The 16058-nt window shown below is 41.1% G+C and overlaps 1 protein-coding gene across 2 annotated transcripts in view; it reads left to right on the forward strand.

Annotated features, from left to right (window-relative positions):
- The window catches only part of rabgap1l (RAB GTPase activating protein 1-like), a 94999-nt gene that overhangs the window by 68192 nt on the left and 10749 nt on the right, over positions 1 to 16058 (forward strand). Inside the window, exons 17-19 of one of the 2 annotated variants that reach the window (XM_086225275.1) lie at positions 346 to 489; positions 2994 to 3035; positions 8301 to 8429. In XM_086225275.1, the coding sequence (XP_086081401.1) occupies positions 346 to 489; positions 2994 to 3035; positions 8301 to 8429 (315 nt within the window). Of the gene's footprint in view, positions 1 to 345; positions 490 to 2993; positions 3036 to 8300; positions 8430 to 12734; positions 12987 to 16058 lie in introns of those variants that run through there. The other variant, XM_086225277.1, reaches the window with a different exon arrangement.

The raw sequence follows: 16058 nt of genomic DNA on the forward strand, positions 1-16058 counted from the left end.
TACACTGCACAAATAGATTCTTAGATGCATGTGCACTTTCTCCATCCCTCTGTAACAAAACAGTTTTATATCCAAAAAAAATTAACAACAACAAAAACATAATAAGGAAGGAGAATGATGGCTGAAATAAAGATACTAAATTGTATTATGTCTTTTTTCTTGGGTTTCTCTATCATCTCAGAGAGACTGGATGATTTAATCATCCCTGAGTAAAAATGAGATAATGTAAAATTGAAATGACAAATGTAACCATATTATTATATTCTTGAAAGTGCTGTTTTATCTCAGAGGTTCCTCTTCTTCCCTCTTCCACTGCTCCTACTCCTCCTTCTTTATCCTCTCCAGGAACAGCTTCCAGACCTATGGACCCATTTTCAGGACCTCAACCTGGAGGCGCACATGTACGCCTCCCAGTGGTTCCTCACCCTTTTTACTGCCAAGTTCCCCCTTTGCATGGTTTTCCACATCACTGACCTGCTACTCTGCGAGGTACAACTGCAAGCTCTGCACTATATTATACTGGAAGTAGATAAGGGAAAGGTCATCCTTCTGGAGAGGTAAAAGGAGTTGCGGGTGCAGGTTAGAAAGTTGGGGGATGGGGGTGGGGTGGGGTGGTAAGCATTCAAGATAAGGAGAGGTGAAAGAAGGGTTGGGTTAATCTCGTATCTACCAAATGTAATCAGTAAAGACGAGCTCGTCAGGCTCTTCAGAGTTGTTACTATCACAGATTTAATGCTAGAATAATTACAAAAAGAAAACACTTTTTGCCTGTGATATTTTTGAAAATGAACCACTATTTCAAAACATTTATGTAGACCATTGGAAATGTTACCAGTCCAAAAGTAGTTGATGTCATCAAATTGGGTGCATTTTGGGACATTCTGAAGCCACATTTCAACTTTAGATTTATTTGTACTTTGGTATTCATATTTATTTTTTGAGATTGTTTAAAGGCATCTCACTGTAAAGATTACTTTAGAAAATATTCTTTTCCTGGTAGCATTAGAAATTCCTCCTCGTCTACTACAACAATCAACTGCACCGCCTTCAGTTTACTTTGGGTATAAAATTAACTACAACAACTTAAGTACCTATATACTGTATAACGAGCATCAAACAAGCTGACAATAAAAAAATATTTGAACACTTTTATTTTACAATGTAGAGTTGCTGCGTGGGTTCTGGAAACATTGTAATGAATCCAGAATGGTTCCACTCCCAAAATGTTGTACCTTGTCCAAGATTCTGCCTTCATATACAGATATTTCTTTATTTACACTGGGCTTAGGAGTGGCAAACCACAGGTTGAAATAGACACTGAAACAGAGTCCAGACAAAGTAATGCACTGGGAACATCTAATAGATACCCTTATTTAATGCATTTTTATCTTTAAATGTGATAAGTGTTTTACTAACTCCAACAAATAAGAGGCTGAGAAGGGAGCCTTGTGGAACACCCTACTAAGAAGAGCAAATGTAAAGCACTAACAACCATTCACATGCATCATTTGCTCAATTGTTGTCGTTCATCAACAATATACCGATTGTCTCGTTCTCTTTTCCATGTACTGTATCTCTGGCTCCTCAGTTCCCTGTCAACTTTGTCTATTTAGAGGTTTCATTCCTATCTTTGATCCCAAATGCCACATTCTGCTTCAACTCTCTGAATGGTATTTTGTTTTCTTTAGTCTTTAATCCTCCCTGGCCTATTTAGAGGCACCACTGATACCACAAGGTGTAGCTTGTTGGTTTGCCACGCCTCAACTTGTTGTGTTTCTATATGCTTGGATGTCACATGGCACATTTGATCTTCTTTTATTAATGACCATTTATCTCTGACAGAGGTTATTTGTACAAAGAATATTACATTTATAGATATAAAAGCTGCCTTCAACATCTAATCTGTGCGTGACATCAAGTCTTGAAGCATCTCTGCTCTCCCAGTTTACAGCCCTGCCACCTTACCAGTTTACAATCGTAATTCACCTCTCTGTATGTTTATCCCCCCCCCATGATTCTGTCTTGGACACACACACACAAACGCACACACACACACACACGAACACACACACACACACACACACTTTGTCATAGTCTTTCTCTCAAACACACCTGTGATCCTGCCTCAACACTGTAGCACCATCTTGAGGCCTACAAAGATAGGTGAGAGAAAGCAAAACTCCAGCCCCCCTTTTCCTATTAGATATTTTTAGAGCTGTCTAGATATTTTTAGCTCTGTGTTGCCATGTGAACTCGTTGTCACAGAGACTAAGGAGACGGGTGTTCCCATGCAGAGCTGGCATCAGCTCCTCTTCTTTCTGTGTCATAATCACATACATTGCATCAGCAGAAAACAAAACAAAACAAACGTATGAGTGACTGAAATTTAAACAATTATTCATTATTCAGTTACTCAATTATCTGTTTGTAATATTGAATATGCATGAATAAAATCAGGTTTCAACTTCAGCAATTTTTTTTCTTGTTATATTTATTTCACCTCTTTTTATTTCTGCTTTATGTTAAAGAGTTTGCAAGTTATCTCAGTGTGCTTCACCTACAGCATCTTCATATTTGATTCGTGGACTCATATCTTTCAATCTGTGCTGCAGAATTCAGAAACAAAACATCAACTAAAGCCTGAGCAATGATGCCACAGATAATATAAAATGCTATGTTGTACATTATAATAAAATGTAAAAAAAAAACAAAGTTCACATGAAGTACATATGAATTCGCTATGTGACTGTTTTTAATCATTTTTATATAATTTCAAGTTAATTGTGATTAAGTTTTAAACTCATATCCTATGTCCCATTATCTTTGAACGTGACTTATTTTAATGGAGAGAAAAGGAGAGAATTTGAACGGTTTATTGTCAGCAATCATACTTCCGAACAACTGGGCTTTGGAGTCCTCAGTTCTCAGTCTAAGGAAAGCTGGACACATCAGCTACTTTTTTTATTCTCATCTAATTCCCCTCTTTCTTCCAGGGTCTGAACATCATCTTCAATGTAGCTCTGGCCCTTCTCAAGGTGAGCCACTCTCCACATGCATCTAAAAACCATCCATTTGACACAGCACAACTGTTTGATCACAAAAACCTAATTTACCCAACAGGAGTTGTGTTTAGCTCAGAAAAACAGGACATATGGTTAAAGACATGAACTTCAAAAAAATTGCTTAGCTGCAACAGAAAATGATTTCTAATGGTTTTGGGTAGAATGGAACAAATTACAAGGGGACTGAATATAAGAGAAGGGCAGATGTATTGAGTAGCATTAACTGGCATTTGTCTCCCCCTAATGTTCAACTTTTTCCACTGCATCTGGAGGTGATAAAACTAATATGTTCACAAAGACTCAAGAGTCAGACTGTAATAATTTAGTGTACCTGTGGGTGGGGATGTAGGTTTGCACGTTGGCTGATGCCTTTCAGCTTCCTCTAAAAAAAAGGTCTCCAAAACAATTTTCGCGAGCCTCCAATGTTTGAAAAATGGCAAGCCATAGCAATTTACAACAGGCTTTATCAATAAATCATGACAATAGTATACTTTTGCATAAATGAACTCATGAATTAGGCCAAATACATTAATTTAGGTGGACTTAAAAGACTCCTTTATTGTTGTTTAGTGTTCTCTCATCTGAAAAACATTATTCTGAGTCTAAGTACATTTATTAACACCTCCATTTGTTGTGGTTGGCTGCAAAGTCGGTAGAAAACCATCAAACTTCTTTAAATGGTCTGCAGATATATTGAGAGCGGATGAAAGTTTGACAATGTTTTTAGGTCTCTGAGTAAAATTTCCTGCGCCCCACATGTGGGTTGCAACACAGTCTTGAGGAGCGGTGGTTATAACCGAGAGAACATCTTTATGTATGTGTGTGTGTGTTGGATTCTCTCAACAAGCATTTATCCAATCTGCCTCAAACTTTCGAAAGTCTATTGCTAGAAAAGTGTAGTGACAAGCTGCAGCCCTTACATTTTTTCAAATAGATTCTAATTATGCATCATAAAAGATAAATTAAAATGTATTTAATCAATTAACTTCACATAATGCATGACCTCTTTATGGATGTTTCTTTCTGGCTTTATAGCTGCTTCATGTCTCAACGTGTTCACCAGCTACCGGTTAATTGTCTGTCTGTCGTTGGGTGGAAAACAAGTCTGATCATAAAAGTGCAATCATAGCAAATCAAAACTGACAGGATGTGGGCTGCGTTAGCTGAAACTTGCTCTAAAGTTAATAGGGCTGATTTTGATATGATACATTGTGATTTGATACAAGCTTTATACATATTTATATATGAACATGATAAAATTTCAATAACAGCTCCTTTAAGCTTGAGGGCTTTTTTCATTTTCTTAACCACTGCAAGCTGTTGCTGTCCAAGCACAATGGTTTAGAGTTCCTGTTTGTTGTGTTACCATATCCTCTTGCGGTGGGATGGATCAATGAATTCTTTGAGGGGAGACAAGGAGCTTTATCAAATTGCGAGTTGTAGTCTGGTGTTTCGAGATGGACAATCATTTTTTGTACAGTCCTTTTGGAAGTCGTGCTGTTCTTAAAAACAAAACAAAACCCTCTGAGTCTGTGCCTCAGTACTGAAACATTAGAAACTCTGATCCTTCACGCTAACACACAACATCTGTCTGTTTTTATCTGTGAAATCTGAACACATTCAAATAAATGTACCAGATAGAGCTTAAACATGCTAAATGATGAGGAGATCAAATAGGCTTTTTTAATAGCTACCCTGATCAAGCTGGTGTGGCCCCCAGGTCTTTAATACCTGCCAGTATAATGTAATCTATGCATAAGCAGCAGTGCAATGTGCACACAAAGAAAGCCTACAACAGGAGCCAGTTAATTTCATATTAAAGATGTATTATAGTTTATATTTCAGTTATTTATTCACATCATTATTAATATTCATTTTTTCTCTTTCATTGTTGGTTTTTAAAAGCCCCTCTGCTCAATATCTTAGCTGTGTGTGTGTGTGTGTGTGTGTGTGTGTGTGTGTGTGTGTGTGAGAGAGAGAGAGAGAGAGAGAGAGAGAGAGAGAGAGAGAGAGAGAGAGAGAGAGAGAGAGAGAGTGAAAGAGAGGCATGTGGTGGATGCAATGGATGGCCAGGAATGGAGAACAAATTAGGATGTGAAGAGGGTAGAATGGGATTCCACTGCCGGCTTCCTATTGGCCAAGCATGACGACATTATTCCGCGAGGCTCCCTCCTCCCTCTTCCATCTGTACTGCCCTCATCTCCTCTCATCCCCCTCCCTCCGTCTGTGTACACCTCCCTCCCTTTCCTGCTTAACGGTCGCCATCCACTCTTCACAACATAAGCTAGAGTTAGCGATCTGGACGTAGAGGAGAAAAGCTTTTTGTTGTTGTTGGGTTTTTTTTACATGATTTTCTTCTTCATCTTTACCTCCCTTGGATGCCTGCTTGGAACATCTTTTCAGCCTCTGTTCCTCATTCGCTCTCCTCTGTATTTTCTGCTCCTCCACCTCTGCCTCCTCCTCCTCAGACATCAGCTGGCTGTGTATTTCTCCAACACACTACCTCTGTCCATCAACCAGACCTCTGCAACGGAGCCGCCCCTGCTAGTGTTAGGAATTAGCTGTTAGCATCACAAAGAGAGAGGGAGAGTGAAACAGAGAGAGGCGGTGGACTGGAAACACTGTGTGGTTTCTCTACCCTGCCTCGCCCCAGCTGCTGGCCAGAACCATCATTCCTGATAACGCAAGCTCACTCACACACTCATGCAAATACATCCATTTAGCTTGGGTTGTTGAGAGGTGGAAGTGACTTTCCATCTGAGGGAGCTGGCTTCCAATCTAAAGGATCTGCCGACCACTACAGACCGGATGCCTTGCTGCTGCCGCTAATGGAAATCTGCTGGAGGGACGGACGCCTAAGTCCAGTCTAGTGCTCTTGACTGGACTGTGCTATTACTGCTCTCTCTTTTATTTTTGCTACTGGTTGGAGTTCAGCACAGAGGGTTATATCAGTGCAGATGAGCAAAAATATGCATTTTTATGGGAAATACGCTTTTTCCATTTTCTGTGTTTTCCCCAAAATCATATTTATTTTCATGCATCGCCGCTTTGGATCTAACTCTGTGAGCACTCAGCCATAAACTGACACGTGCAGTGCATCATCATCTCTTGAAGGCAAATATACTGTCGTGCTAACAGAGCGCATCTCTTCTGCTGCCATGTCGTCAGGAGTACCTGCTTAGGCTTGAACTCATCAGAGAAGAGGATTCTTACTCTTGTGTCCAGGCCATTTTACATTTCAAGGAAAGCACAAATCTTCATTTCAAGGGTGGTCTGCCATTTGGAAACATGATGGAAAACGTATCGACCGCTTTGATGTGTCATCTCACTTGCACTGAGCCTTAAGCATTAAAGCCACTCAGTCATGCGTGGTGGTGGGGGATTTTCTCTTGCACTTTGAAGTCAGACAACGAAGGAAAAATAAAAAAAGGTGGAGTACTTATCCATTTCTGTTGTTTGCTGGAGCAGCAACCCACGTGTTGAGCAGCTTTGTTGCTAGGCAACAGCATACTGGATCGGAATTGGATAGGGGAGTTTGGTATGGAAAGATGAGAGTGGGTAGTGTAACTGGATTTCAAAGTGAGTCAAGCAGGTAGCTGGAAAACTCAGCGTTATGCAAAATACACCATCACTACATAATTTTTTGACTGTAATTCTGTGGGACCTTGTGGTCACCAGCGGGCTCTGACAGTGGTACAAGCTGAGTGGACTGCACGGAAATCTTGTCCACTTATCCTAATTCTCTGGTGTCCAGATGAACTGGATCGGCCCAAACATCACAAGCCATGGACGCCTGGATGCATTTCTTAGCTTTTTTCCTAGCTGGCATCTGGAACATCAGTCTGCTGTGACACTGGCTGATGTGGCAATATCAGCTTCTCTGGCAGTAGGCCATTGACCGTGTTCTCCAGGACTCAGCCGGGTGGGCTCATCTAATTTGGCTGCACCATCCTTTCTGTTCCCTGTCCATCTTTCCCCAACTCAAAGAAACCAACAGGGACGTCCGGACGACACACTGGAGTCATCTGCCACCCTGGCCCCTGAGCGGGACTGCCCCTCTCCCTTGCCCTGCCCCACCCCACCACTATCCCCTCCACCCTCTCCTCCCCCTATACCAGCCCTGACCCCTCCTCTGCAACTTCCAGCAGTGCGCAGGGCAGTGGAGGATGGAGAGGCATCGGCAGAGGAGAGGGCCCATGGCAGTCAGGCCTCAGCTGACTCCTTCTGCAGAGTGATGGATCTTCTTGGGATGGGGCACCGACTCTTTGTCCCCAGGCTGCTGGCGGTGAGACTGGGACTTGGAAGCACCCTGCATGTGTTTAGGGAAAAACAGATCATGTCTTTCCACGATTTATTGAATTTTTTTTTTTTTGACCTTAGACATATTTATTGCGTCTCTTGCGATGATGACTCAACCTCTGCCCTCTGACGTCATCTGTGGAACTGTTTGTGTGTCACACTAGATAAGATGAACAAAAGACGAGAGAGGGCTGTTTTCCTTGTTGGCTTTCCCCAGAATCCTGCATGGATAGGTTTCATTATTAACTGAAAACAAACACTTTCATGGTCCAACCATCAAATTGGATGAACCTAACATATCGTGACAGATTCTAGTGTCAGTGTGTCACCACAAGAGGGTGGTGTTGATGTTCAACACTTGTTGAAGGTGCCCTATGATCCCCTCCCTCGCAGTATTTTTACACATCCACACTAATTAGAAGAGCAGTGCTTTGTCAGTCACATGCTGTCATCGTCTGAGCAGCTGCTGCAGAGATTAGATGTTTTGTGTGCTGCACATATACTTTGTTTTTAGTTAGTGCTGTTTATTTTGACTTCTATTGTATTCCTACCCAAAATAATTAACAGCAAAATGATATTCACGGGTGGCCATGAGTTCAAGTAGAAAATAAGAGAATTACTTATTACCGAAAAAAATTGTCAGACATTTAGCAAAGAAAATGACAACCCCTGTCCGACTCTAAACTTGTGGTTAACATTTAATCTTTAAAAAGGAGAAACGTAACAACAATATAAGGCTTTACTTCTATACATTAAGGAGAGATGAGGTATGATTTTAGTCATAAGAAGATTGGTTGATCAATATCACCTTCAGACTCATGAGACAGAATACAGAACTCTCATGGAAGAACAATCCCTTTGCTTTGCATGTCTGACTATTAACTGTTGTTTTCCATCAACACCTTCCTTCTCCTCCCACCTCCTCATATCTCCTTCTAGACATCTAAAGAGGATCTGTTGCAGGCAGACTTTGAAGGGGCTCTCAAGTTCTTCCGAGTCCAGCTCCCTAAACGCTACAGAGCTGCGGAGAATGCCCGAAGGCTCATGGAGCAAGCCTGCAACATCAAGGTAAGGATCTTTCCAAACCAATGTATGCATCTGCTACCCTTATTTTAAGCTACACTTTAACCTAGTTCAGCATTAAACCATGAAATGAAAGAACAAAGGGGTACAAGGAGAACGGGTTCTACTTATTCATATAAATAGACATTAGGAGCTCCCAGTATAACGCGGTACTTTCAGCAACCCCAAAAAGTACAGCCTCCAAAATGCCCATTAATGTTTCTTAGATGCACTAACCAGTGACCATTATAATCCTCTTGAAAGCAGGATTTATGGCCACTTCAGTTTGATCTTGGTGTTGGCCTGCCTAATTGGCAAGAAGGAGCTATGTACCCCACCGTTGTACCCATGTAACTTCCAAGATTAGTTATTGCTGTCTGTCCTCTGTGTTTTGCCGTCATTGTTGTGCATCGTTGTTCTGTGGTCTGGATCGTTGTCCAACCTCAGCAGATAAAAGATGGTTCCTGTGATTCATAGTTGTTGTTTTTTTACAGGCTGTGTTTCCCTGAAATTCCCTCACATGTGCTTACACCAACACGTTATCATCCTCCTGGTGACCTTAATGAGGCTGCTGGCATTTAGGGAATTTGCTGAGGTCACCAGAGAGTGAAAGCAGTGCACAGTGGGTTTGAAAATGTGTGGTTCAGGACTGGCCTCCCGTGCTGTAAAGCCTTGGTTGTCAAGTTACGGATAGGCTCAGTGAAGTTTATAGTTATTCATATATGTTCCAGGAAATTGCAATAATGTCGTTTGAAGGGACACAACTGTATGTGTCTGTGTGTGGCCGCGAAGTGTTGTGATAAAGGAAGGGAAGAGTTGACAGAAAAAGATTGAAATCAATAATCATCCACTCTCTCGCCTTCCCTTTTTTTCCTCTTATTGCCCCACCTCACTCTCATGTTACTCCCCTTGTATCCACATGCAGTTAATATTTGACATTTCTGGCATTTTTAGAGTCTTTTATCCAGGTGCTCTCAGAGCGATGGCAGGGTATGTGGCTGTAGGTTCAGCTTTGTGTTTTTCTTCACACAGGACATCCTGCACGGGGATGGTTGTTTATCTCTGGTGGTTTGGTAGCATGGTGGCACTCTTGCTCAGTACTGCATGTCATGTTTAGCCATATATTTTTCAAGCATTTTCTGAATGACACAAAATTTATGTCCACATTCATGCACGAGATATACGAGCAAACGAAAAGCTGAATAATCTTTTGTTTAAAAATGTCTTCGTAGACGATGGAGTGGATTGATGTTTTTTGTCTTTCTTTTCTTTGAAACTCCTCCGTATGTTCGACTGTAACATACATTGACTCCATTTGGGCTCAGTGAGCTTTTAAAACACCACTGTTTCCAGCTCGAATCATAGCAGTAGTGTAAATGTTGAAGGAATACTAGGAAGTGCCTCAGGCAAGGCTTTGTACAGTTTGGGATGAGGGATTCAGCCTCTTACAAAGGAACCCAGCACCTCAAACATCGTATTCTTCAGAGGAGAGAGACGAAGACTGTCATGGTCACACATCCAAGGTGCGTGTGTGTGTGTGTGTTTGTGAGAGAGAGAGAAAGAGATCTAAGGTTTTTATCCTCTTAGAACTTCGGAAATGTCTTCTTTCAACTGTCATCTTTCAAACCTATGTCTAAATATAGTGTATTCCCTGCGAGTAAAAGAACATGGTACAAGTCACTCAGAGAGAGTGCAAAAGAGAGACTGAGAAAAGAAGAATATAAGAGAGGGAGTCTTGCTTTCTTATTCCTGTCCACATTCCTTTATATTTGGCTCTAACTATTCAACCAATTCATACCAGGTAACGATATGTCACCTTATATGTAACCTTGTGTCTCATATCTTGCCAGTGATGTCACATTGAGTGATTTCACATCGAATAATAAAAATCTTCATATCATCACACTCACCGTACCAAGCTGACTCATTCACTCCTGCTCTTACACAGCGTGACACGTCTACTCTTGCCAAGGATCAGTCATCCCTGAATTTGTTTTTCCAGTTAAATATTACATTTATGACCAAAAAAACTGTTCTATTGATGATCGCGTTTGTAATAATACACATAAGACATAACTTTCAACTAAACAAAGTGGCAGTTTTTGCATTGAACTTATGAACATTTGGCATTTTGTTTTGTTTGCAAGTAACTTCAACTATAGAGAAAGTCAGTCAAATGGATATGGTTACCATCGATCTGCAAACTGCGTTCTTATACCAAATCTTCCTCAACATGGAAGGAGAGGAACCGTCACGCTACCCATAAAAAATCTTTGATGCTACATGACGTCCACCACCAGAGGAAATGCCAAAAACCAGCCTGTCCAAGGCACTTCACTCCCCCCTTTTACATATTTTCTCTGTCGACGTATAAATCGGATCAGCTGAACTCTGTAAGCTGCTTAAAACAGCGAAAGAATTCACTGGCACCTTGGCTTGATAAGCACAACGGGTAGTAGGGTGGCTTAGCCTTTGTGAGGATTATGGGGAAGAATTTGAATTTCTCAGCCTCTTAAACATCCTTCGGACTGCTGCTTGGGTGATGACTTTTCAGGACTGCACGAAGAAAGACAGAAATGTTCTATAGTCATTTGCTACTCAGGGTTTGACAGTTTAATACGGTTTTTACTAAATCCATCCCCCCCAGAAAATCTTAACATAAACACACTTAAGGGCAAGCTGAGGAGGAGAAAATGAGATGGTTGTGTCTGGTGAGGAACTTTGACGGATGCTTGAAGAGGCTACAAATTGACGTTCAAATAGAGCTACACAAGGAGAGAAGGAGGAGTTGTTACAGAATATTGCATGAAAGCAGAAAACTAAAGGAAAGATACATAGTGTTTGGATACAAACCCAAGGAGTATGGAAAGAGATGGAGTGAACACTTGTTCCATACACTGGTAAATTCTTTTTAATGTTTTTGTTTTATACTGTGCATAATGTGTACATTCGGCTTAGAGGAACAATAACAGAAAGAAATACATTGTCATTTAAGTGCTATCTAAAAATAAAAGAGTAAAGCCTGCAAGTCCTACAGAAGAGAAGAACTCTTCTCATAGTTTTTAGAGTTTATAGCTTGTACTGGTTTTCAAGTGCAGGTACGTTTTATCTCTCAAACATTTAGAAATGTATGTCAAAGGCAAATTATTATTAATGTTACAGCCTGTAGAATGTCTCCAAAAAAAAAAAAAACTTTTTACGGTGAAATATTTTTTTGTAACCCTCAGAAATCATCTCATGATCTGGGGTCTTGACCTCTAAGTTGAGAACCAGATCATTTAGAACAGTGTCGACAGCTCGACTGACACTGTCAGTCATTGTTTTTCCAGGAGAAATTCAGTCTCTCAATAAATGTCAACCTGACGTCACAGTTCGTTTGGCAAGGTCATTTAGCAGTTAGCATAGCTTTGTCGCAATCTAACAAGGTTTTAGATGTCACGTTATATTCATGCATAATGTATTTCAAAGAACTGTACTTCAATGATGTCACGTATTTTTAGTGTGCTGTGACCATTACACCTATGCACTTGTGCTCTGTGCTCAATAGTTGAAGAAAGATTTCTGCACAAAACGATCCTCACGGATTAAATCTTAATAAAATGGCACACTTGTTGTATCTCTCCCTTTTTAATTCTGCGTTTAATGCAAAAATGACTTAAACAGACTTGTTAAGAGAACTTTTTTTTTTTACACGAGCATAAACCGTTCATCAAAGGATGATGAGTATATTGATGAAAACACAATGGCATAAAAATATACATTTTCCTGTCGATAAATCTGAGGTGTTGATGTGTGTTTGATAAGTAGAGAGCCAGTTGCCTTTACACCAGAGAGGTTGTCTGGTAGTCTAAATCCCTACGGTCTATTCAGGCATCATACAGGACAGCTATGAAGTTGTTCTCACTTCACTTCCTGGGTTTTACCGTTGGGATGATGTGCAGTTATGAACGACAACTCACTGTGTTTGACAACTTCCTTCCTATCTCGCTTAACCGCAGACATTTATACACACCCATCGTGTAGATGTGTGTGAACAAGCCTTTATCTTTACAAGCAGGAAATAGAAAAAAAAAACTCAGCTGTGTCTGGAAAAGAGAAAGACAGAGAGGGAGAAAGGGTGAGTGTTCACTCTCTGGAAACGAAGAAATAGCAAACTCATCCATCCTCCTTCGTCACAGACTTCTAGCGTTACAGAGGACGAGCGAGAGACAAACAGGTGTGTTGTACTCTCCTCTCACTCCCCCAGCCCCTCCTCCTCTCAGTGGGCGGGACTCGGCTCCTGAGGGACTCTTGAAAGCAGCCAGTCGCCTCCTCCACTCTCAAAGAGAAACGGGACCTGTCAGCTGCACTCGTCTCCTTCCCATCACTTTTCCTCCTCCTTCTTCCTCATCTTCTTTATTTTCCCCTCCTCCTTGCTGCTGGGAGAAAGCAGGAGTCAAGATGATGCAGGAGGTGTCCATCATGGTGGCATACGACGCTCATGTAGTCGACCGGCCGGGTGAGGAGGACACCCTGGCTCGTTTGGTTGCCCACTCCAGACCCCTCAGAGCTCTCAGACCAGTGGTAGGTCTGTTCTCCTGTCATCTTGCCTCTGCTTTCTTCTTCCATCTTTCACCCATCCTTCTTTCTCCGGGTGTGTTGGGTTCATGCTTTTCTAACTCTGCATGAAGATGCTCTGAACTATTACTCGACTACTTTTGGATGAGTGAAATTGGGAAAAAAGGAATTCACCTGCTTGCATATTTAGCTTAATTTATTCATCCGACTCTGTTACTTGCCATTTTCTCTCTCTTCTCTCTCTCTTAATTCTGTCCGCCTTCATATATGAACTAGGTGCTAAATGCAGAGTTTGTTTCCATGCGGTAAATGTTGAAGACTCGTGCGTAGGTCTTGGTTACTTTCCTACTGAAAGCGTATTGTATGTTTGTGGTTGTAACGCTTTGTTAGTCAGTGCAGACGCAGAGTTGCGGTTGTGAGTTTGTTTCAATTACTGCTACAAATTTGGAATCAATGGAGACCTCGTGGGTGAGTGTGGGTGTATTTCCCTCACATGAGTAATTGAATTCCATGGCCTAGTTTTTCCTGAAATGTCCTGGTGCCTTTGTCCTTATTTCATTATTCAAACTCTTTTGGACCTCCATCTCTTTGAGGGCAGATCAGCCTCCTCCGTGCGCACACACACACACACACACACACACACACACACACAAACATACAGATATGCACACACACACACACACGCACATTTTCCTTCTGGTAAGATAATACCCAGTATGGTACTACAGCATGTGATCTCAGCTTGGAGGTTTGGGACCAATTCCATTTTCAGTTGCAGCGATCCAGGTCAGAAATCTAAAAGTGGGCCTGATACCATTTCCTGCAGCACCAGGCATCTTCAATCACATTTCCTGAATCAGACTGGCCCCTCTGTCCTTTAAGCGGCCTCTTATAGCTAAAGTTGTGTGAAGTGAGAATGAGGATTGATGTTTGAGCCCTGAAACACAAGTGTGTGCTTCCCCCTGCTCACGCTCAGCAGCAGGATCAGCTTTGCCCCTGTTATTTCACAAATATCACCCAATGAGCTTTCAGACTCTGTGTCCACCATGCAAGAAAATTTGGGGAATTTAACATATTTGCAGGGAAAGTCTGGATATGTTAGTTATGGGTTGCACAAGGATTACTTTCCTACTAAACGTCTAATGACTTGCAAGCTAATGAGATTAGAATTGTACTCGTTTTCTAGCTTTGGTAGGTGGAAGTCAAAGCAGCATTGTGGAAAAAAAATTGTGTTAAGTTGTATGTAAATGGCGACAGTCTATTTGACTTCAAAGGAAGTCAAGAAACAGGGGTGATTTAAAAAAATAATCCCCCAATCGACTTCTTTCACGGAACATAACTTAAATTTCATACATTAAACGCAGTCATTTTCAACCTAAAGGGTGAAAAACAGACGGAAAAAATGGTCGTAAATCAGAAAGGAAGAGCAAGTTTAGGCCATTCGCTACAGTGAGCATCCCGTGTGATTATTCTTTAGTTTCAGTGAGTTTGTATGCTTGGGTAAAGACCTTGCCGCTAACAAGTAAGCGCACCATTGCACTGCACTTTATGGCACTGTCACATTGTAGTGTTTGTGTGTTTTAGGGGTGTTGGAAAGCAGCAGGTTGCATAATCAGTCGCTAGAATTCAGTTTGTCTTCTGTTGATTCCAGTTTTAACGTGTCATTAAAAAAAGGAGACACCCAAGGTTCTAACTCTTCTCGTGTAAAAAAAAAACAAAAAAACCCAACATATAAACTTGAACTTTTTCTTGTGTTGGGAAATGACATACATTGACGATAAAACACAGTTTTTCCCTCATCAAAGTTCTACACAAGTGATAGTTGAGAACATTATTCAGATTTTTGAACAGAAACAAATTAAAAATCAAGAAGAGAGGAGGTGGAGTCGCCCGACAGAAGGAGGGATGGGTATTAAAGATGTGGGTGTTAGTTAAAGCGGCGCTGTGAAAAATCTTGGAATACACGCTGATCACTTGTATGTCTCCATCTGCCACACATTTGACCTGTACTATGTGTACAGATACTACACTAAACACGAATAGATCTTTATTGATATAGTTTTATGGTGTTTATATATTATCAAATTATTTGTTTTTAACACTGGAGTCTTATTACACTGAGCGAATTTTCCGTGGCAAAATATTTCTGTCACTGTCATTTTAGAAAAGAGATCAACAACTTGGCTGAGCCCCAGTTATTGCATTAAGGTGACATTTTGTTGCTCAGAAATGTCAAATTTATGGAACTAAACAGATGCACTTTTACCACCATTCCCAGACATCAAAGATTCAGGAATGTAATGTTCTGTAGACCTTCATGTGTCACTGGTACTGAGTGAAACCGTATATTTGTAGTGTCAAAAACACGTCACTGCACCACCACCACAGCAGGCCTGCTCAGGAACACAATGTTCAATTTGTCTGTATTGTTTTGTTACAATAAAGATGATGATTAACCAGCAGAAACAGACCAAGCTGCTCTGTCTTCCCTCACAGATAACAAGAGAATGGCTCTGAATTCTCTTACCTGCTGAGAGAAAGTGCTTTAGATAGATTGCAGTGCGACATTCATTCACAGAGGTGGTTACTGAACCGTAAAGGTCGAGGGCGGAGCCGCAGATCGGCGGTAAGGAGGACAGGTGACCACTTAGCTTGGGGCCTGGCTTTGATTCCCTTGGCTGATTTTTACAGATGAAAGAACTCTTAAAAAAAATATGTCTATTGTGTGTGTTACATTCTGTTAAACTGGGAGAAACTGTCTAGACAAGCCATGAAAAGCCCCATAATTCTTTGATTTCTTGAATATTAAATTCATTTTTGAAAATCCTGACCCATGTAGATGCAGCTCAGTCCTCTGTGCGCTGCAGCTGTCCTAAGTTGTGTTCTGAGTCCTACCTGGCTGGATTGTGGAGAACCTGTGCAAACGTGGATGGCCTCAATTCCTCTCCAAAAATACTCAATTGATCACCGCTTCTCATTGCATCTGTATTTATATAAAAATTTGTCCTAGCCAGTTTAAATTTTTAAAATGCAAGCCAGTTATGATCAACTTGTACTGACTGATTTGGGGGGGAAAAA

Source organism: Aulostomus chinensis, chromosome 14, assembly GCF_037954235.1.
Source record: "Aulostomus chinensis isolate RoL2024-O1b breed Wild chromosome 14, RoL_Achi_v1.0, whole genome shotgun sequence".
Lineage (NCBI taxonomy): Eukaryota > Metazoa > Chordata > Actinopteri > Syngnathiformes > Aulostomidae > Aulostomus > Aulostomus chinensis.